The 22,977-nt window shown below is 43.2% G+C and overlaps 3 protein-coding genes across 4 annotated transcripts; 1 reads left to right on the top strand and 2 right to left on the bottom strand.

Annotated features, from left to right (window-relative positions):
• Positions 1 to 1,267: 1,267 nt before the first annotated feature.
• On the bottom strand, positions 1,268 to 5,914 carry LOC132458192 (MAPK/MAK/MRK overlapping kinase-like). 2 transcript variants are annotated; one of them, XM_060052741.1, is made up of 12 exons: positions 5,392 to 5,914; positions 4,643 to 4,757; positions 4,262 to 4,351; positions 4,079 to 4,149; positions 3,784 to 3,862; positions 3,649 to 3,697; positions 3,382 to 3,560; positions 2,923 to 3,024; positions 2,619 to 2,792; positions 2,213 to 2,372; positions 1,719 to 1,916; positions 1,268 to 1,563 (listed from the first exon to the last, which is right to left on the bottom strand). In XM_060052741.1, the coding sequence occupies exons 1-12, from the start codon at positions 5,576 to 5,578 to the stop codon at positions 1,486 to 1,488; spliced, it is 1,482 nt and encodes a 493-aa protein (XP_059908724.1). In that variant the 5' UTR covers positions 5,579 to 5,914; the 3' UTR covers positions 1,268 to 1,485. The 2 variants fall into 2 exon arrangements, with proteins under 2 accessions (XP_059908724.1, XP_059908725.1); XM_060052742.1 differs by lacking the exon at positions 5,392 to 5,914 and adding an exon at positions 4,894 to 5,282.
• A 22-nt stretch (positions 5,915 to 5,936) lies between these two features.
• On the top strand, positions 5,937 to 17,415 carry LOC132458189 (ribosome quality control complex subunit NEMF-like). The gene is made up of 32 exons (XM_060052737.1): positions 5,937 to 6,144; positions 6,255 to 6,323; positions 6,473 to 6,575; positions 6,710 to 6,835; positions 7,157 to 7,305; positions 7,627 to 7,694; positions 7,833 to 7,922; positions 8,135 to 8,205; positions 8,335 to 8,405; positions 8,524 to 8,599; positions 8,802 to 8,942; positions 9,251 to 9,459; positions 10,350 to 10,532; positions 10,624 to 10,687; positions 10,817 to 10,905; positions 11,000 to 11,103; positions 11,196 to 11,258; positions 11,500 to 11,612; positions 12,099 to 12,156; positions 12,252 to 12,310; positions 13,033 to 13,153; positions 13,482 to 13,737; positions 13,963 to 14,005; positions 14,466 to 14,515; positions 14,754 to 14,913; positions 15,097 to 15,174; positions 15,519 to 15,689; positions 16,093 to 16,128; positions 16,313 to 16,419; positions 16,505 to 16,548; positions 16,640 to 16,719; positions 16,904 to 17,415. Exons 1-32 carry the CDS (start codon positions 6,086 to 6,088, stop codon positions 16,979 to 16,981), a joined length of 3,189 nt encoding a protein of 1,062 aa, XP_059908720.1. The 5' UTR covers positions 5,937 to 6,085; the 3' UTR covers positions 16,982 to 17,415.
• klhdc2 (kelch domain containing 2) lies at positions 17,147 to 22,725 on the bottom strand. Its single transcript, XM_060052743.1, has 14 exons — positions 22,474 to 22,725; positions 21,703 to 22,076; positions 21,501 to 21,580; positions 21,296 to 21,413; positions 21,002 to 21,114; positions 20,408 to 20,492; positions 20,188 to 20,271; positions 19,833 to 19,913; positions 19,691 to 19,749; positions 19,289 to 19,398; positions 18,844 to 18,916; positions 18,424 to 18,511; positions 18,283 to 18,335; positions 17,147 to 17,942 (listed from the first exon to the last, which is right to left on the bottom strand). The coding sequence occupies exons 2-14, from the start codon at positions 21,955 to 21,957 to the stop codon at positions 17,819 to 17,821; spliced, it is 1,323 nt and encodes a 440-aa protein (XP_059908726.1). The 5' UTR covers positions 21,958 to 22,076; positions 22,474 to 22,725; the 3' UTR covers positions 17,147 to 17,818.
• Positions 22,726 to 22,977: the final 252 nt, after the last annotated feature.

The following is a 22,977-nucleotide window of genomic DNA, read 5'->3' as shown; positions in this document are numbered from 1 at the left end:
TCATTTTGCTAGCCACAAATAAAAACAAACTCATGATGTGGTGAAGGGTTTTATTATATACTAGCAAGAGGAACAGAAGACGACCATCCGGGTGTGTCAAACTGTTTAGTTTACTTTATTTATGGTGAATCACCAATTACTGCCAAGATGAGTCGAATTACCTTATACATTAACTAGGAGACAAAGATGGAATACATTTTTGTTTAATGTGGATAATATTTTACACGTAACAATTTATTCTTCATTAAAAAAACAAACATATTTTTCACGTTTGTTCTCAACAATCTTCCTTTGTGTCAAGACCTATTACTTGAAACTTTACTTTGTTTTGCTGCAGGCTGCCGGAGTCCTCAACCAAATGAGACCTGACACATTTTCATTCTAAATGTCCAAAACATTTAGTTTAGATTTAGTCATGCTCTAGTCAATCTCTGAGCAATGCAATTGTTATGGCATAATGCATCGAGTATTTTCTTCCTGATGGGTACTCCCTTTGTTATTACTTGTAGCCTACTACACGTAAAGGTTTTCTAATTGTGTGGATACACTGTGCAATCAAGTTAAGTGATGTGTATAACTTACAAACCAAATCCTGCTTATTTATCATGTGTCCACTAAGCGTTTTTTTAGCTTAAATTATTTCGCATATTAGGAGATGGCTTTGGCCCCCCGTAAGACAAAGTGCTGCACCCAGTGTCTTCGCGCTCCGCCTTATTTGTTGGGCCGCTCGTAGTTGAAAAAATATCTGAACTTTTCAGAAAGGCGCTGGTGTCGTCACTGCTGCTCCTTTTCAGGCAACCAATGCTTTATTACATGGCGCGGGACTCGTCACAATTGTAAACAAGAAAATGGTGGCTTTCTATGTCTGACAGACATTATAACATGTAACCATTACACATTCTCCTTGCTCTACGGCTGTCAGATTGATCGGGGACAACACCTTTATTAAGCGCCTCCATTAAAAGTATGAGGGCAGGCGTGGTCTTGTTAGTGCTCATTGTGAAATAATGTTCAACAAATGGATACAAATATAGATAATAAAAAGGAAACTATGCAAAGCTGGTTTATAATACAACGGCGGCTCGGGCGGTTTTCATACACACAAGTACTTCATCCAAAAAAATAAAATAAATGCTATTTAGGCATGGGGTCATGATACCTTGCAATATAGAATTGGGAAACAATTTTCTCTTGTTTATATTGTCTGAATTGGAACTTTGAATCAATAATATTACCGTGGGTTACATTGTACAAAATCTCAGGAAACTAAATCGGAAGTTTGATTTTATTAGGCATTTACAGTATCTGTTCTTGTAATTATTCCTCGAAAGGCCATACATTCAGTTTGTATCTTTCTTTTTTAAAACATATTTGTTTCTGATGCTGTACAAAACATCACCGACCAACTTGCATCACACATAAAGGGGTTTAAAAAAAGCGCTTTATTTTGTCTTTCTGAGCCCGTCAGGGTTGGTGGTCTTTCCCTCAGTAACCTCCACGTTTTCTGTCTAGAGGTGGCATGTAGTAGGCCTTGAGCCCGGCACGATGCGACTCATCCCTGGGCTGGAAGGAGGGGGGAAACACAGCTTGCTCAATCAAACCCTGTCTATTAAGCCACACAACAGCCCTCTTTCATCCACGCTCCACTCACTATGTTCCTGTCGCACGGTGAATGCAGACGTTCACCGCGTGGGACTTGTTCATCGAATGCGTCTTACCTTGGCCAACCGTGAATGGCACTTCTTGGTTGAGATTGCAGGCAGTGAGTTCCGGTGGACCCCAGCGTGAGGAGGCACCGTGGCGGCTTGGTAGGAGACCTGGGGTCCCGGCACCACCATGTTGAGCTTGGGTAACTCCGCTGCATAGTGGGGGATGTTGCGTCTCATCAGGGGCTCGGTTCCATGTTTTATGCTATGCTGTAGAGTGTAGACACAAAAGCACATGTTCATTTTGACATGCCATGGGTAGGATATTGCTATAGTTATTAATAAATAATAATTAATTATTAGGGTGATTCCCAGCTGAAAGGTTCTGTGTGCGATCAAACATTTCTTATTACCTGAAGGCCATGTACATTTTTTAGCATTATAAAGTACCTGCTCCTCAAAATGAAATGCATATGTTCACTGTAAAGCTTAATTCCACGTAGCACCTAAAAAATTTTTCATACAGAGCTTGGGGGAGGTGGGGTAATAAGTTAAGATTGACTCACACTTAATAAAGAAGTCTGTCTTGAGTGTCTTCCCCTCACTTGCTTGCCGATTCGGGCTGGCCGCCAGATGTGCTCTATAGAATGAGGCATCTTACCAGTGTCCCCTGCCTCAACTGCCTCAATAGTCCTCATCAGACTTTCACTTTTCTTCTCAGCCAGTCTGGGAAAACCAAGGTGAGGAGTTATGTGTTAATACGATTAAAAGGATCTACATTTTTTGCCTGATTTGGCGGTCTTTTCATTATCATTTAGTTTAAGCTTAATTAAGTTAGGTGATTTTTCACCATGACTGTCTGTGCAGTACTGCTGTTTGGCAAATATATATCTTAAAGGAAACAATCTACCCACTGCAAATGGTAGAATCATAATTTTTAAGGGTGAGTGATCAAGAGTCAAAGAATTCCACCTGATTTCCCGGAAGTAAGTGTGCTGCAAGGCCATCTGTGCGGAGATGCGCTCATCTGGGTCGTAGGCCAACATCTGGTACAGCAAAGACAGGGCTGGTGCCGGACAGTTGGGGATCAGCCGGGAGATACCACTTCCCTTTTTAGGGGGGAAATCGAAACACATCGCCCGGGACCTACCACACAATGTGGGTAGAACTTAGTTTGTATTGTCTTTTTATGGAACATGAATTTTTTATCGTCATTATTGCTGATGTGTAATCAATTAAGATGAAGCAATGTTAAGGGGATGAAAGGGGAGCTTACTGCTTGAATTTTTGCAGGACGCTGACTTCTGGTGTCCCCAGCACATCGTGGATCTTGGCAATCTGGTCTAGTTCATTCGATCCAGGGAACAGAGGGTTCAAGCTGCAATATATATTATAAATCATTTGTCATTGTCCGTGGCATCAAATTAACACAAAGGCTGAGTTTATGAATTGTTCAACAAGACTTAAGACATGCAGGTTTGAATAAATTCCATACAAAATATGCCAAACATCCTGCTGATTTGACGATGACACAACCAAATAGGCCGGTTACGAATTATTCCATCGAGAACTGAAACTGAATGACTCCATACAAATTCTACCAAAAATAACTGATTTCATTGGCTGGTTGAAGCATGTCGGATACTAAGTTAATATGACACAAACGACCAACTGCTCCCAAAATACCATTTCTATTGCCAGCGTTTTAAATGCAGTGATCCATGTAATCGGGTACCTGAAGATCTCAAAGAAAACGCAGCCGGTGCTCCAGACATCCATTTTTAGGCTGTAGTATCCATCTGTGAGGAGGCACTCGGGGGCCCGGTACCAGCGAGTGGAAATGTACTCTGTGTGCGGAGGTTTGGAGTGCACACTCCGGCAGGATCCAAAATCTCCAAGCTTAAGGGTGTCTTGCTACAACAGGTAGTGTGCAACGAATGAAGAGAGTCATTCCTACAGGGCAAGCTACTAGAAACGGTTTTATTAAACTTGTGCCACTTACTTTAATGAGAATATTTTCTGGCTTCACATCTCGGTGAAAGATGCCACACCTATGATATATAGGAGAAGGGGAAAGCTCTTAATATATGTATATTAGCATCGACTAGTGAGTTTACATTTAAACCTTCATACCCACCTGTGCATATGCTCTAGGGATTTACAAAGCTGGTACATGTATTGTTTGATCGTGTTCTCAGGCACTGGAGATTGTCTACCTAAAAAAAAAAGGTACTGGTTACACCAATAATACTTTATTTTGTATAGAATATATTTTCTGATTAATTAACTGGATTATTTAAAAATTAACCATAACCATTAGTCACACACAATACCTGTTGCTTTGTAATTACCATTAATATGTGTAATGTCAGCCTTAATTGTAATATCCTTAGACTAGATTGAATAATTGTTTTCTTTATATATAAACTCACCTTGTATGAATTCATACATGTTCATGTCCATCAGTTCACAAATCAAGGACAGGGTGCCAGATTCTTTGTCACTAAAACATTGAAGAATGGAATGTGCATGTCATTGCCACAAATACAAAATTGGTGTATACTGACCTGACTGGGTACTACACTTAGAAAGAGGGTGAAACGACTATGACTTACAATATCAGCTCATGCAGCTGAATGATATTGGTGTGTGGGCTGAGTCTCTTCATGGCCTGGACTTCCCTAAGGTTGTTCGCCTGCTCTAGACTAAATTAAAAACGTGCATCTTTAATTAGAAGGTAGTGCTGATACAACAGTTGCACATGACATTGCACTGTATACATATTTAATGGAATTCTTTATATTAGTCATTCAGTAATTAATATTGCCAACTTTCTCCCCACTCTTGGATAATTAACCACCAGAATTTGTTCTGAATTTGATATGAACATGCTAAAATAAATACGACACGTCGGCTGATGTATTAAGTTGCAGGTGTCACGGGTCGAAGCCACTCTACACTTCTTCATGATAATGAGTGATTATGGATTTAAATACCTGGTAATTGTCTGCTTCATGGTTTTGCAAGCGTAGAATTTCCCATCTTTCACACTTTGAGTTTTCACCACCTCTGAAAATGTTCCTTCCCCAATCTTTTTGATTATTTTGTAGCCTGCAAAAATAAAATAAAAACAGGGTATTTTTTTTGTGTGCAGCATAGTCCATCGGTATTTTCCTATGCACATGTGAACGGCTAGGGTTAGATGAGAAAACCTTTGTCTTGTCTAAAAGTTTGTTTGCACCCTGACCTGTCATCGTCAGCGACGCGCCTGGACACCGAGCGCATAGCTAGCTTAACTGCAGTTCATATTTCAGATGGTTCTTGTCGTCTACACGTAGATGATTCATCCTTCGCGTTGTCCAACGACCCATTACAATTATTACTTATTTAATAGCCGAGGAAAAAGTAGCGACTCGTCGATCTGACAATGAACGCATCACACACACCCGAGCAGATAACCTAGCCCCGGCGCGAACGAAGCCCTGTTAGCTGACCGTTGCCTTGGTAACCGAGCACGCCTCGCCCTCAACTCTGACCCGAAGTGCACTCAGAAGCGAGGGACACCTGCACACCACTGAGGAGAAACGCTGCAAACGCCAAATTAATCGTACAAATGCATTGACTAAATCACCCACAGATGATACCATAGTTTTAGCGGTATTGTATCCTGTAGGCCTCACATTTTTGCACGCAGATACAGGTTGATATCTCATTGTATTCAACAAAATCATAACTCATCAAATACCTTTTTTCCAAAGGGATATGCCGAACGCTAACGTCAGCCCGGATGCTTTTCGATTCGTCGATGGGTTCTTTTTCTGCATTTCGACGGGATGTCCTCTGCTGTCCTCTTCGATGTTAGGCGTTTTACATGCATTTCTAATGCTTGCCCTGTTTTTCACCCCAATAAGCCAGTTTGAGTAGTGCATCATCGTATTATTTCCATTGGTAGAACAAATGCCTACTGCAAGCTTAACAGCTTTGAAGGGTCCCTAGTAACAATGGACGATTGCAAATGGTATTCATTCCTTTTTACTGACATCAACAAATAAAAATAAAAACTATCGTGCCACTCTCTGCGCAGGTTCCGCGTGCAGGTGTCATGCACGTGCATGTGTGCAGGCATATGATGTGCTCCTCGTCATATATGTGCACGAAAGACTCATACACGATAGGGTGGCGCGCATGGAAATAATTATGTTTTCAGACAATCGTGCCAGAGTGATGGAGAATCGTGCTATAAAGCATAATTTATTTTGTTGCATCAGGCTTTCCGTAGTATAGGGGCTACTGCGCATGTGTAGTATTCGCCTGCGCGTTGCTTTGGTGCAAGACATTTCAGCAGGGCTTGAAATGTTTACCTTATGTTTTGCTTGTAGTATATAGATATCTTCTCAATAGTTCGTTGTCTTTTAATCGCAACTAGAAACAAAATCAAGATGAAAACGAGATTCAATACCGTGGACATTAGGGCAGTCATTGCTGAGATAAATGCCAAGTAAGTTATGACACTTTATGCTAACACCATGACTGCTATCTGTGACCAAATGAACATGACTAAAAGTTATGAAACAAATATTCATGTTAATCTACTTACTTATTTTGCAGCTACCTTGGCATGAGAGTCAACAATGTCTATGACATCGACACTAAGACGTATCTCATCCGCCTGCAAAAGTAAGGTTCATCCCATGTCAATGTTTGTGCTAAAGGTCCTTTTTGTGTTCTTGATAGAGATATGGCTTTACAAGCTTGGAGGCCTATGCGTCACCTTTGATAAATGTAACGGGATACTTCATAACAATCTACGTGTTTCTGTTTGTCAGGCCTGATACCAAAGCTATTCTCTTGGTTGAGTCCGGAGTTCGCATTCACTCTACAGACTTTGAATGGCCCAAAAATAACATGCCTTCTGGCTTTGCTATGAAGGTAAGGTTCCTCTATTTTTGAAGTCAAACAGAATGTCTCTTTGTTGTTTTGATACATTATTTTGAGTCAAACCATGTCTCCTTATTTGACTGAAGTATTCAGTTTGTTGAGATGTTTTTTCCCCCCCTGTTTAGTGCCGAAAGCACCTAAAGTCAAGGCGCTTGACACAGGTGAAGCAGCTTGGAATTGACCGCATTGTTGACATCCAGTTTGGCTCAGACGAGGCTGCTTACCACTTAATCGTGGAACTCTATGACAGGGTACGATTGCACATTTTTCTCTATTTTCTTTCTGTACATAGGCAATTTATTTGTATATCCTTTTTATATTTGTCTAAATGAGTCATGCTTGTGTTTTTGTTATTTGTACCTTTTATTCCTGGTGGGGCCTCTTGGACCAGATCAACTTTGTAAATAAGAAACTGTTCTTAATGTTTTATCTGGAAAAATAAAGGTTAAATAAAAACAAAGATGTATAAATCTCATAGAAACGGCATGGGTTATGCATGAAGCACAATGTCATGATGTGCTCATTTCAGTACCCTTCATTGAAATATAACCTGGTTCACCAAAACCTTATAGGGCAACATAATCTTGGCAGACCATGAATACACCATCCTAAATCTGCTGCGGTTCCGCACTGCTGAGGTGGAGGATGTGAAGATCGCAGTGAGAGAACGGTATCCTGTGGAGAATGCGCGCCCGCCGGAGCCTCTGATCAGCCTGGAGAGGTAATGAGAGGCTCTTGTGGCTGAGGGGACTAATTTGAATCCATAAGTTTTCATTAGATTTTCCATCTCACTTTCCAACCCAGTTACACAGTGTTCGTGTTCGCACTTGGACATTTTTTGTCGTTGCATACAATATATTTATTGTATGCTTGATTGATCTCAGACTCACTTGTTGCTTTGGACAAACATGTAAATTACTAAATGTGTTATAGTATCCACGGTCTTCATTCCATCGCTTGCAGTCTGTCTGGACGATGTATCAACCACTAGGCTGTTTATGTGGATGTTGTGCCATGATCAAACAACCTTTTTGTCACATAGACTGAGTGAAGTCCTCTCGAAAGCAACCCATGGAGACCAAGTGAAACGGGTCCTTAATCCCCACCTTCGTGAGTAGACTAAAAACACAGTGATTACATCCTCATATCACAGTCTTAGAATATTTATGTAACATAAAATAAATCGTAGTCAAATGAGTTGAACTCGATTATTTGTGACTGTTTTATGTCTATTTTATCTGTCCTCAGCCTATGGAGCCACTCTGATAGAGCACTGTTTGATAGAGGTGGGTCTATCAGGGGCAGTGAAAGTGGACAGCCAAGCACACGCTGCTCAAGGTATGAGCTGGTGTTCCCAACCAGAAACATTTAAGTTAAGACAACATTTCAGTTAAGACAGGGGTGAAAATGCCATCTGACTTCCATATGTCAAGGCCTTTTTAGGTTTTCCTATGTTTGGCAATTAGTGCATTGTTTGACTGTCCATCATTGCTGGCACATAATATATAGATCACCCATAACCCCCCCCCCCCCTTTTTTTTTTTTAATAGCCCCAAAGATCCTGGAAGCCCTGCAGATGGCTGAAACGTACATGGAGAAAACTGAAAGCTTCGAAGGAAAAGTAAGACAACCAACTCGTATTGCTCTGTATTGCTGTTTGAAAAGTGCATCCGGTTCCTAAATAACAGTGTCCTTTTTTTTTTTTCAAAGTCTCCTATAACATAGTCTCCTTTGTGATTTAAAATTGAAGGGTTACATCATTCAAAAGAGTGAGAAGAAGCCAAGCTTAGCTGCAGACAAACCCTGCGAAGAACTGCTCACGTAAGCTCAGTTGTGGTTTATATATGATGTTGAATAATATGCTGTTGGTTTATATGTTGTATATGAGTTTACTTAACCTTAGTAATCAAAAAAAGTGAGTAATATTTTCTTCTTGCAGGTATGAAGAGTTTCATCCATTCCTATTTGCTCAGAATGCAAAGGGCCCACATTTGGAGTTTGACACATTTGACAAGGTATGTATGCAATATTTGACGTTGTTGTCTTATTTCTGTCTTCAAATTATTTGAAAAATGTACTTCATATGGAGACGAAGTAAGGTAGTTGTATACATATCAGTATACATAGTAATGGTACATTGTAGTATTTATCTGTCGAATACGAAAATATTACAACCTGCTTTTGAGACTAAAGTGGCCTGATATTCTTCCCCAACAGGCAGTGGATGAGTTCTACTCTAAGATGGAGGGCCAGAGGATCGACATGAAGGCCCTGCACCAGGAGAAGCAGGCCATGAAGAAGCTGGACAACGTTAAGAAGGACCATGAGCACAGGCTGGTGGCTCTGCACCAAGCCCAGGTCAGTCAATACATGCCCTGCCCTGTTAACCGACTCCTACGCACCGACTCCTAGAATGTCATGTTCTACAACATCACTCATAGAGATCATAATGTTAACGGAAGTTTATAAATAAATAAGTTTGTTGGATTGATATCAATGTTGATGACACTAATGCCAAGTGGAGCATCCACCCTTGTGGCCAATTGTTCCAACTTAAAATGTCATTATTCCACATGTGTATTTTGTAATGTCTGTCCCACCGAGCAACAGAAAACCCTGTTATGCTCCCCACAAGCTCATCTGCGTATCCACTCCGTGTGCTGCAGGAGGTGGACAGGGTGAAGGGGGAGCTGGTGGAGATGAACCTGGCGGTGGTGGAGCGGGCCCTCCAGGTGGTCCGCAGCGCCCTGGCCAACCAGGTGGACTGGGCCGAGATCGGCCTCATCGTCAAGGAGGCGCAGGAGGCTGGGGACCCCGTGGCCTGTGCCATCAAGGAGCTGAAGCTGCAGACCAATCACATCACCATGCTGTTGAAGTAAGACCGTTTTCCCGTACCATGTGCCGGTTTGGCTCGACTCGGGTTTGACAGCACGGCTGGGGTCTGCGTCCCCATTACAACAGGGCTACCCGCTTGAATGTGTTTCTTTAACCGATCAAGTGTTTGTCTTGAGTAGATGAAGTTTAAAAGCAGCGCCCTCTTTAGTTAAATTTACTTCCGGACTTTATAAAAGAAATTGGGAGTTGTCCCATGGATTGTCAGGCTGTTTTTACCTTTATTTTCTTGGCGTCTACCGCTTATTGCTTCAGCTTTATGTAATATAATTTATGATTTGTAAGTAATCCCAATTTATTTTGAATTGACTCAATCAGAAAAGTTTGTAGTATAAGCTGTTGGTTGACGGTGCTCTTTAAAGTTCCAGATGAGCCCCATTGTTTCGTATGTATGTATGTATGTATGTATGTATGTATGTATGTATGTATGTATGTATGTATGTATGTATGTATGTATGTATGTATGTATGTATGTATGTATGTATGTATGTATGTATGTATGTATGTATGTATGTATGTATGTATGTATGTATGTATGTATGTATGTATACACATACATACATGTATATATGTTGGTTTCCCTTTCATTTGTTTCTGTGTGGGTCAATGTGTTGATTAGTCATTAGTCATAGTCAAGGCTAGTGGGAGACCAGTTGCCACCACAATCCTAGCAACATAGATTTGAGTTGTCATAAGTAATACGTTGTGTGTATTTAATACAATTATCCGTTAATGATTTGTTCAACTGCATTTTTATGTGTATTTAGGTTATTAGAAAGGGAAGTGGGCAATTGCATTTTCCTGAAAGTGAACCGCATATTGTATCACTGCTAGTTGTATAATATACCCGACCCTCTCCTCATTCCCTGTAAGGAACCCCTATGTTGTGGAAGACGACCAAGAGGCAGACGAGGAGGAGGAAGAGGTGGCAGAGAAGAAGGTCCAGAAGGGGAAGAAGAACAAGAGGGACAAAGGGCCGGCCACCAAGCTACAGAAGGACAAGCCCATGCTGGTGGACGTGGACCTCAGCCTGTCGGCCTACGCCAACGCTAAGAAGTATGTCTGGACGCGGACGTCGTCATGGCAACCACACAGATCGCGTGAGGGATGGAGGAGGGAATGAATGTCTTTTTTGTCCCGTTTTCAGGTATTACGACCACAAAAGGACGGCAGCGAAGAAGGAGCAGAAAACGGTTGAGGCAGCAGAAAAGGTGAATGATGTCAAACAAATGGAAGGCAATGTTTTTACAATTCATGTACACTTCTTATCCTTTAAAATGTTGTTGAATGTTTGAGATTCGACGAATACCTTATCATATTGTTATTTTTTCTGTTTGAAGGCTTTTAAATCAGCAGAAAAAAAGACCAAGAAGACCCTCAAGGAGGTCCAGACGGTGACCACCATTCAGAAAGCCAGGAAGGTCTACTGGTGAGCTCACCTTGACGACAAAATGAGGGAGAGGACCGAGTTAGGCTGGGGGCTCTTTTTGTTTAATCGTTCGTCCTGCCTGTTCTCTTCTAAGGTTCGAGAAGTTCCTGTGGTTCATCAGCTCTGAGAACTACCTGGTGATCGCAGGAAGAGACCAGCAGCAGAACGAGATGATCGTCAAACGCTACCTGAGGGCTGGTATGAAATGCCCCAGACTCTTAATCATTATTAATGCAAATATCTCTACTGGATAAACCCAACGGCAAACATGGACCTTCTTCTGTTGCTAGGTGACATCTATGTTCACGCTGATCTCCATGGAGCAACGAGCTGTGTCATCAAAAATCCATCAGGTAGACCCGACCTTTCAGAGCTCCCTTTCAAAAAATTGCTATGTTACTCTTCCTGATTGGCTGAAATTGTGCTTAATGATATCATTAGCCATTTAAATGTTGGAATAAAAAAATAAATCTTTAATTTGTAGTGTCCAATTTTAGTATTCCTTCTTAAAAAAAAAAAAAGCTTTCTGTAACTTCCTTTACTTTTTTGTTGTACTCATATTTACTTCTTCCACCATTTTCCTCCGTGCTCCAGGGATTCCTATCCCCCCTCGTAGCCTGACGGAGGCTGGGACTATGGCTGTGTGCTACAGCGCCGCCTGGGACGCCAAGGTCATCACCAGCGCCTGGTGGGTCCACCACCACCAGGTGAGACCACCTCCTTCACTACGGTTGTAGCGTTGAGGTCATTTGGGGTTTGGTTATGTCAGGCTGCTTTTAAAGGACACTATTTCACCACCAGGTTTAAGTGTGACCAGCTCTTACAAGCCACTTCAAAGCGTGAGTGTCGACCTAGATGTATGATTGTTGCTTCAGTCCAAGGGGTCGGCTGGTAGACCGATCCATCGAGCAGTGGACACTCCCACATGTTGAGTGTGATGGTTAATCACACTCGCACCTGGTGGTAAAATAGGGGCTCTTTAAGGAGATGCATACATGTTGTTTTTCACTTTTAAGTGGTAATCATTAAGTTTAAGGCCTGACTCTTTGTATTGCGAGGCGTTTGAGTTGATGTATAGATGGGTTCTAGGTTTCAACGTATAGCTGCTCCAGATGCACATACAGTATCAAACAGTGTTAGTATGGCACTGCTCATAATATCCTTTTTTTTTTTTACGTTCTTACGACGGGCAGGTCTCCAAAACGGCTCCCACTGGAGAGTATCTGACTACTGGAAGTTTTATGATCAGAGGTATATGTCAGGCAATCTCTTCATCTCTATCTATACATCTAATATACACTTCTGGTGAAAGGGGAAAGTGAGGCTAAACATGTGTTCATCCACAGGGAAGAAGAACTACATGCCACCGTCATATTTAATGATGGGCTTCAGCTTCGTCTTCAAGGTTAATCCCGCCTGCAAGCACAAAGAATATTCTGTCTGTGTGTGTGTGTGTGTGTGTGTGTGTGTGTGTGTGTGTGTGTGTGTGTGTGTGTGTGTGTGTGTGTGTGTGTGTGTGTGTGTGTGTGTGTGTGTGTGTGTGTGTGTGTGTGTGTGTGTGTGTCTATTCTCTGTGTCCATTCTCTTTGTTTCTATTCTCTGTGTGTGTGTTTTCTCTTTTTGTCTATTCTCTCTGTCTATTCTGTGTTTTTATTATGTGTCTATTCAGTGTGTTTCTATTCTGTGTCTGTTCTCTGTGTGTTTATTGTCTCTCTGTTGGTCTATTCTCTGTCTATTCTCTCAGTGTCTATTCTCTCTGTGGGTCTATTCTCTCTGTCCATTCTCTCTCTGTGGGTCTATTCTCTCTGTCTATTCTCTGTGTCTATTCTCTCTGTGGTTCTATTCTCTCTGTCCATTCTCTCTCTGTGGGTCTATTCTCTCTGTCTACTCTCTCTGTGGGTCTATTCTCTCTGTCTACTCTCTCTGTGGGTCTATTCTCTCTGTCTATTCTCTCAGTGTCTATGCTCTCTTTGTCTACTCTCTCTGTGGGTCTATTCTCTGTCCATTCTCTCTCTGTGGGTCTATTCTCTCTGTATTCTCTCTATGTGTCTATTCTTGCTGTCCATTCTCTGCCAACTGCTGCACAAGCCCCATCAGAACCCATGTCTCCGTGCCCCTCTTGTGCAGGTGGACGAGCAGAGTGTGTTCAGGCACCGAGGGGAGAGGAAGGTGAAGACCGTCGAGGAGGACATGGAGGCGGAGACGTCCAGTGCGGCAGAACTGCTAGAGGATGGGGAGGAGTTGATCGGTAAGGGCCACAACCAGGGGCAACGCAGGGGTCCACAAAGCTCTGTGGTTCCTAGCATAGCGATACGGGGGCCTTAGCCAAGGAGTTGGACTCTTATTGACCCTCTGTTGTACATAATGTTAATTCACTTTTTTTTGTACTATTACTGTCTTTTAAACTTTGCCTTTTTATTTGATGTTCTATCTTCTATCTTTCATTTGACATCTTTGAATGCCACTGGGAAACCAATTTTCTTTGGGATCAATTAAATGTTAATTAATTAATTAACGGGCACAGATTTCCCCCATGAACTCATAATAAGTTGTCTCTGCTCCTTGCCTCTTTCTAGGGGACGACAGCAGCAACGAAGGAGAGGGGGAGGAGGGAGGAGAAGGAGAGAAGATGGGAGAGGCAGCTCCCAAAGAGCTTCCACTTATCCCTGAGGAGGAGAAGGAGGGCATCAAGGAGGAGGAGGGGGAGGAGGAGGAAGAAGAGGAAGAGGAGGAGGAGGAGGAGGGGGAGGGAGTAGTGGAAGTCGAGGATAATGAAGACGACATCTGCTTTCCAGACACCACCATATCTCTCTCCCACTTACAGCCTGGCAGGTGCGCTTCACTGGTGTAGCTAAGTCTCAACGTGGGGAAATGTAACGTACGTCAAATGCATCTTTGTACAAAGTACACCCAACCCAGGAGGAGATTACACTGTACTTTATCTACCACTGATGGGTTATAAGGGTGTCGAAGCCGAGAGTAATGAAATGTTTTCCCTGCAAGTCGCTTTGGATATCATTTTTTCTTACCATATGTTTTATGTTTTGTCCCTGCCAGGCCTGCTACTCTTGCCATTTTCCCAAAGGAAGAGACCATCCAGGTGATTGGTGACCTTTAATCTCAGTCATAAATCCCTAAACGTTCAATTATACCTAACATACTATAAAATATTGCATTAGATGGCACCGTAACAGTAGCATGAGTTTTTTCTACTGCCTTTAACTAACCGCTAACCTTATTGGGCTGGAACTCTATTTTTAGGTCAGATTAATGCATCCAAGACTTTCATCTGCTTCCACAATACACATCATTGAGTTTGATTAGTGGTAAATGGCTTGTGTGTTGTTTGAATCTTTAGTCTCTTTGTGTGCATATATCATATTTTTATGAGACCGTTCAAATCTTTTTAATTATGTTTTAGTCAATCTACCATCAAATCTTATCTTTTTATAAGTCAGTTGTCTCCCGCGACCTAATAATGTGCACATCAGGCGACATTGAGTGGGGTCCCGAGTCCGACCGCAAGGTTAGGAACCACTGGTCTAAATGTTTGTCTCCAGGTTGATGCGGATGCCCTGGGGAGAAAGCACATGACCGCCAAGCAGAGAAGGTGAGCTATTGGAACGCAAACAAGACACCGAACACGGCCAATTAACCATGATGCATAACCACTGACCATTCCTGACCAACTCCTACAACTTACTACAGAAATATTGTTGGTGGTTGGTTGTCAGAATGTATAAGGCGACATGTTTATGAACATGTCTTTGGTCAGATTTGCGTATAGAAACAGTGGTTTATGAAACGGGTCATTAGGTTGTTTTTGTTTCCTCTCTGTTTGCCATCAGGGAAGAGAAGAAGAAGAAGCAGAAGGAGGGGGAGGCTAAGGGCGAGGAGGAGAAGAAGACGGACAGTTCGCCTGCTGTCCGGGCCACCAGCCAGGAGAATAAGGGAGGAGGAGGAGGAGCTACAGCATTCACCCAGGAACCCCCCAAGAGGGGTCAAAAGGTCAGAGCGAAACATTAAGTTCCGGTGAAGAGAGTACGTAGAGTACGAACGTACGATTCAAGGTTGTGTGGTTTCTTGTCGCGAGTACTGTGTCTTTTCTAGTTTTTTTTCAGATGACAGTGGAATGATAATATCGAAAGTGACAATTGTTTTACCCCCTCCCTTGTGTCATGTATTTTTTAGAACAAGCTCAAGAAGATCAAGGATAAGTACAGGGACCAGGATGAAGAGGACAAGGAGCTGATGATGAAGCTGCTGGGGGTGAGAGCCACACCCAAACAGCGTATATACACCAGGGTTCCCCACAGCACTTTACAGCTTAGGAGGCCCCCCAAGCAACACACGCCGGCCGCCTTAACTAAGACGACCCCGCCCAATCACCTTAACCTACACAGTTTCTGCGGGAAACCCTTATTTACAAATTTAGCTACACGTTATCATTTTAAGTTAACATGAAACCCTTCATCCTTTTGTACGGACAAAATATTTCTAAATTGTTCACATGTTATAACAGCAGTCCCAAAATAGTGGCTGAAGCCTGAAACAGTCCCAGGTTCACGGCGACGGCGACATGTGTTAACGTAACCACTTTGGGTCGCCGCCAGTCCGCTGGCTCCGCCAAGGAGGAGAAGGAGAAGGGGAAGAAGGGCAAGAAGGGGAAAGAGGAGCCGGTCAAAAGAGGACCCCAGAAACCCCGCGTGGCGGCGCCCCCGGTGAGGATAGAGGTGTGTGCCGAGGGGGAGGACCCAGGAGAGCCCGCCGAACCAGAGGACAAGGTGAGGGACGACCCCCGGCCCCCCTGAGGATCCTCGACTCAAGTAAAGGGGCCATACGTGACCACCCGGTGTGAGGGTGACTAACCATCACAAGCCCTTCTGAAGATCGGCCTCTTCTGACATCACAAGTGGGCGTGTGTGTGCTGGATAGATCGGCCTACCAGCCCACCCATTGGACTGTAGCAAACGTTGCTCATCTACCCGTCATCTCGGTGGACAACACGCCCACTTGTGATGTCGGAGGAGGCGAATTTTCAAATGGCTTGTAGCGGCTTATCGCACTCACACCAGGTGGTGTAATATGTCACCTTTTAAAATGTGTTGAATGCTTTCAACGACATTCAGAGTAAAGTTCTGCTTTCCATATGAGAATTTAAAAAATTGTGTGGTGACGCTCTTGCAGGACGATGAGGTGGACCAGGATAACCCTGGAGCAGAGGTGGGTTTCCCCTCAGTTTTCCTTAAGTCAAACCCACAGAAAGCATGACGTACTCACGGTTGATATCCCTGTACTCTGCATAAATGGGAAATGTTTATTGTAGTTGCGTAGATCGATCTTCATGTAAAGCTGTCTGGTGTCTTCTCTGACTGTGTGTGTGTACTTGTTTGGTGTGTGTGACCAGGAAGCAGAGAACCTCCTCACCTCTCTGACTGGCCAGCCCCATGCAGAGGACGTGCTGCTGTTTGCCGTGCCCGTCTGTGCACCCTACACCGCCCTCTCCAACTACAAGTATGTCGTACTCTACCGGACGACACTTTAGCATACGGAGAGATGTTCACATTTATTTTATAATCCTTTGGTGGTTTGTCTGCAGGCATAAGGTGAAATTGACGCCAGGCGCTCAAAAGAAGGGCAAAGGTAGGGATCAGTTCTTTGTTGTTTCTGAAAGATTTTTGGACTTTGAGTGCAATATATAAATTACAACCCCTTGGATGCGGTGATCTTTCAGCTGCGCGCACTGCAGTCCTCAGCTTCATGAAAGCCAGGGAGGTCACAGTGAGAGAGAAGGACCTGTTCCGCAGCGTCAAGGTTGGTTTGAAGACTACTTCCAGTTTTAAACATCAAAAATAATAATATTCTAAACAGATTGCAAGTCTTTACAGTATATGCCAGTTTGCTCTTTGTTGTATTTACACTCCTTTTTAATTAAGAGGAAACATTAGTGGTCTCTAAGTAAGGGTTCATCTTGTAACCGGGATACTGTGTGTTGCAGGATACGGACCTGTCAAGGAACATGCCTGGCAAAGTTAAAGTATCTGCACCAAACCTACTGGCGGCCAAGAGGAAATGAGAATCAAAAGGAGAATTTTGATCAGTTTGAGCCTTGAGTATTTTAATTGTAATTTATAGAGGATAGATAAACAGACTGGTTGGTTTCTTTTAGACCCCGAGGGTCATTTTTTTTTTTTTATCTGATATGGAATGTGTGTTCTTTTCAAATAAAAACATGCATAAATTAACAATACAAAATCGTTTGAGTTTATTTTTTTCCCGACTACAACATTTTAAATAGGTTTTATACAATGTGTTCTGCATTGTAGTTATGATACCAAAGTGAGAACCGAGGAAGTTTCAGTGCAACATGGCCCAACGTAAACTACCTACCAAGCTACATAACTCCCAGATGAAATGCTACAAGAGCCTTTTGAAAACAAGTTAAGGGATTAAGCTGTATTCAATAACTTCTAAGATGGCAAAATGCCTTTTAAACACAAGCACAAACCACATTGCAAAATAATATAAATTACAATATATACAAGATTAACATGCTCAGTACTTTACTGTCACCAAAAAGCAATATCATTGCAATTATTGATTACAATTTTAGCTTTAAAGGGACGCTTCATTCTGAAGAACAGTTGAAACCATTAATTTAAATCTCGACCATCGCAATGCTAATACTTTAACAAACTGCATTGACGGTCTCTGAAGCACATCGAATAGCCAGCGGTCTATGGGTGCCTCAAGGATTGTTACAGACCATTTTTGAGGGATAGAATTATCGAATTTGGTATGTGCCCCACTGGTGTGGAAGTAAGTACATGCTATGGCAGGCATTTATGGGTATGCGCACAGAATTGCAATCTTTATCAGATGTGGAGGGGTGGCTGGGCCGCGTGTTCCTGGACTATGAGCCGGGGGTGTTCACACGGCTCACTCTCTGCTGGAGGCTGTGCAGCAGGTGCTTGGGCAGGCAGTCCCAGGAGCCGGCCAGACGCTCCCTGTGCGTGAGAGCCACCTGCATGCAGTACCTGGAGGACAGACGGACGGACGCACCTCTTGTAAGGAGACGTGTTGATTGACTGATGTTTTTGGAGTTTATAATATGAAGTTTGCAGGTGACATTAATAACATCAAATATAAGGTTGACAGCCTGGGGAGGAGACCTCTGGGAAGACCCAGGACTGGGTGGAGAGATTATGTCTCTACAACACTGGTCTGGGAACGCCGTGGGATTCCCCAGTCAGAGCTGGTCAATGTGGCCCCGGGAAAGGGAAGTCTGGGGTCCCGTGCTAGAGCTGCTACGCGACCCCGGATAAGCGGTTTTGAAGATTATGAGGATGACGTAAATAGGGACGAAAATCAACTCACCGAAGAAGCGATTTTGGTTGCACGTTGAAGATCAGCAGCTCATTGCTGTGGGCCTGTTTGATTGAAACACATACCGCTATAAAAGGGACTATGTCCGACGGATTTCATGTGGTGTTAGGCAGAATGTTCAGCTCAACTCACGGCTCTTTGATGCGATAGCAGGTTGTTCGCACAGCCTCCGAACACTAACACCTCCCCGTCTGCACCCGAACACGCCGTGTGCCAAAGCCTGGGCGACGCAGAGACACATCAACACGATGGATCATACAGGCACACCAATACAATCGCCACATCCCAATATCTATAAATTGTCTAAAAAGATGAATTGGACAATTCATTGAAATGCATTAGAGCCAAACTGAAATACATCCGATACAAAACTAACACTTATATACAGTTTGACAGACCCAAAAGCAATACCCATTATCTCCCATCTACAAGTCGGTCGAAACCCAGGAACAAAAAGTGTATAGTTTAATCAGAAAACCTGCCCTTGTCAAACATCCTTTCCGTCTCACATGCTGTATACACACACAAACCGACACACCCCCAGAAGCTCACCTGGGGCTCTCTGTGTGACTGTGTGTGAAAGGCTTCCACTCGTTCTTACTGGCACAGTAAAGCCACCCGTCACCTGGGGAATACACGTGGGTTAGTATCTCTAGGGAGTACAGCCAGTAGGAAGCTATATACTGTATATACAAGCAGCTCCTTAGTAAAGGCTTAGTTATGGTTCCACGTCGACGAAATGCAAAGGGCGTTTACGGACCAATTACATCCTTGCAGATCCTCCCTGCGTCCAACACAAGGGCCTGACGCGCGCCTCGCAGCAGCGAGGGCTCCGATTGGTCCGCTCACTAAAACCCGACGCAGAACCAAAAACAGGTTCACGACTGCGCCGGAGCGCCTGCGTGGTCACTGCGGCGCGTCGGCGTGGAACCATAACCGTGCCTTTAGGTCGTCCACCTCGGGGGGGACAAATCTCGTTCTCCGGGCTCTGACTCACTCAGTGTCTCCCTCTCCGTGGTGAAGCCCCCGAAGAGGAAGACGTGATCTTCTGACACGGGGGTGAAGGAGTGCCAGGACCGCCCCGAAGGACCCCCGGCGGGAACACTCCTGTGAGGTCACAGGAAGCAGACGAGGGGAACAGGACGTGGGTCACTTTACAGGGTTTTAGCATATAATAATAATAAAAAAATAAAATAAACCCTGAACTCATAAAGGGCCAGTCTGGCTGATTTTTCTGCTGACACGCAGCAAAGCACAAACGTAAAGTGCATCTGCCCATCAAGCCACTCCCATGTTATTCAATGAGCCACACCAACTGCAGAGCTCGGCTTTTTCGGCTCGGGTTTCCATTTATTCCGCCTGGCATTTATAATGTTCTCTTTTTCCGCTGATTGCTTACATCTCGTGCCACTCCCAGGAGTCCATTTCGATGTAGTACAGGTCGTTTAGTCTGAAGTTCTGTGGACATGAAACACGCGTCACCGTCCATACAGCAGCTAAACGAGCATTCATATTCATAAATCAAACCGACTATTTTGTACCTTGTATCGTCCTCCAAACACGTAGCCTCTGTTGCCCACCGTGGCACAGGCGTGAGCGGCCCTGGGAGACGGGGTGTTACCCTATGGAGGCAGAGGGGAGGGAGAGAGTTCAAAGAGTGGCATTTCAAATATACAACTTTGGTTACCCCCAGATTCCAGGAATGGTTTCAGGTGGATGTAAAATGTTAGGCCGACGGCAAAACTATCTACATGGGTCTGTCGGAATGACCGACCCTCATCCACATTTTTTGAATTCTCCAGAGGTTTAGAAGCATTCTGGGAATTGTGGGGGGCTACCGCTCTTGAGAGATTAAGTATAGTCATGAAGACTGTGTGCACGTTAGAAGGTGTTCACCTTAGTTATGGGCTGGCTCCACGTGGACGTCTCCAGGTCCAGAATGTGGATGTGGTTATTCCAGCCTCGACTGGGGCTGTTCCACTAAAAAAGCACAGAAATTTTAAAGCAAAAGCATGACCATGTTGGTATACTGTTTTTTAATTGAAGCATTTTTTTTTTTATCTTTGTATTTTTTTTTATACAAAACATAGAACATGGTTATGTGTCAAACACTCACCCCCAATGACGAGGATACATCATATTCAAATGTTCCCCGATGCTGTCCTTGTGGTGCATAACCATAACCTCCGAAAAATATCAGCCTGTAAAAATCATGAGAAATTAAAAGAAATTCATTCTGAGACAGGGTTTCCAGCTCCCTGGCCTCCCCTTCAATTTAGCTTCAGCACAGGTGTGTTGCATCAACGCTGATCAGCAGGTGATTCAGTAAGCATAATCTGCCAATAACAGGTAACGCACGCAATAGCATACGTTTACATGTGTTATTTAACCTAGAAAAGGAGGCGTCTTTTGCAAACTAACCAAAAATTGTTTTTTTTGTTTAAGTGAACGCCCGGTTTCAGCTCGAATTCGAACAAAAATAGGATTGCGTTGAGAGTTCTTGGAAGGAGGGGCTGCATTGTGTGTGAGAGCTATAATGAGCGATGTTGTATAGGAAATGCGACACAAACCCTGGCATACGAGAAGTGTCCAAATGGCATTGAATGCTGTGTTGATGATCATACAAGACATATAACCCCAAAAAACTGCTTTGGGTTCACAGCCCCTTTAACAAATAAAAACAACACTGATCCCAGTCTCCAGTTCATACTTGTTCTTCTGGACCCAGCAACCCAGCTTATCCTTGCAAGACGGAGGGACTCCCTTCAGATCCTTCATTTCCTCCCAGATGAGGTGGGAGGCTCTAAGGTTCAGACAGAAGATCTGGACAGGAAGACATTACAGAATAGTAATATATTAGTAAGACAAGAGGTAGCACTGAATACAAGGCGTTAGGCTGAGTTACCAACAGCCCTGTCCTTTATTCCAGTTGGCTCAACAAGCAGTTCTATAAATCTGTATATTGTACCGAGACAGTAACACAGGGATAACATAGAGACAGTACCCTGTTGATGTTTCCCCTGGCATAGTGCCCTGCGAACAGATAGAGGACTCCGTTCACACACACCCCGCAGCTGCCAGACATCGATGTGAAGAGGTTACCTCCAGTTATACGCTTTGTCCTGTAAACAGATTATTCTTTTCAATAACAGCCATTTCTGTTCTGTATCCATTTGGATTGCAAGGTTAGGAATTTATTTTTATTTTACCATACTCCGGTCTCCATGTTGTATTCCCAGAGCTCATTTCTTGGCAAGTACAGGTCAAAGAATCCATGGTTGACAGCATTCTTGTTTGACCAAAAAGAATGATACATCATAACTATTCGAAAGTGGCTGCCAATGAGCAATATAGCTACATATGTCAAACAATAGTATGTGCTATTACATCTTCCAAACATAGGAAACTTACCTTGTAACCACCCCAAACATACATGCAGTTTCTATCTACTACTGCTATATGGCCACTGCGTTCTGGAGGAGTGTCGACCTCAAAGTTCTCTGACTGTTCAGTTACAAGGGGATCATCGTCTTCTTCTTCAACGTCATCATCTTCTTCATCATCATCGACGTCATTTTCTACAATCCAATCAAATTCCTCATCTCCCTCCGATTCCTCATCTTCCTCCTCTCTTGCAGGCAAATCTTCGCCCATTTCCTCGTCCATCTCGGTCTTAAGTTGCGGGTTCAACAACTATGACTTGTGATTCCTTACTGGTCCGAAAGAAAAGGGTTTCGAACGGGTCAGGACACCCACTCGTGGGCGTCTATAAATGACGGAGCCACCTAGATATGAAGGATAAAGAACAAAGACAAAATTTCTATGAGGTCCAATCTGCCATCTGGCTATAAATACTCAATATTGTTGCCCCAACTATTTGCACATTTCCTTGTTTACGGAGTAATGAACGCATGATTAGCAGTTCACGAAGGAATTGCGTTTATCCAGACAGGATATTTATGTAGTTTTCATAAATATCCAGTCTGGCTAGTAAGGCAAGTTAGATAATTAGTATGAGCAGCTGTCCATCTGCGAACATACCATGGTTTATTATTTCAAAGCAAGCAAAGCATCCGTTTCAGGCTGACACGTTTGCCATTACATTAATACTGCACTGAATTGTATGAACTGCATTGTATGAACAATGTTCTATTAATAAACATTTTAAACGCATAGGCTTACCTTAGAAATATTTGTTTTTCTCTTCAATTTTCAATAGCAACACGCCATAAATGTGAGGTCGAGAAATTCCGGGGGCACGACCGGAAGTTGTAAACACGGACCCCCTTAATACGCCATTTTTGAAAGGTCAAAGCAAAAATTACCTTTCGGTCGTTCGGTATTATTTTCCACCGTCCAATATAACATGTTAGTAAGTAGACCAACTTAATTCTAACAGAATGAATCGGCTATTATAAAAACGAATTCTTTAAACAAAAATGTATGCCAGTAGGCGGCGCCCATATCGTAAATTTTTTCGAATCGCGGTCGGGGCGGGGCCAGAGTGGTTGCGTCTGTGTCAATATATGTGTTGTGTGTCAATTTTTATTTAGAACTATGAGAACTGGCTGTTATAACAAGGGAAAACAATCAGCCTTATTATTGATGTTCCTCAAAGGTCATTAAATATACATTCTAAAATACGTTTTTAAAAAGATTACTCAGCACTTGTTTTTACTATACCAG

This window comes from Gadus macrocephalus, chromosome 5, assembly GCF_031168955.1.
Source record: "Gadus macrocephalus chromosome 5, ASM3116895v1".
Lineage (NCBI taxonomy): Eukaryota > Metazoa > Chordata > Actinopteri > Gadiformes > Gadidae > Gadus > Gadus macrocephalus.
Note: the sequence above shows the minus strand (reverse complement) of the source record. Positions and strands in the feature narration are given on the sequence as shown.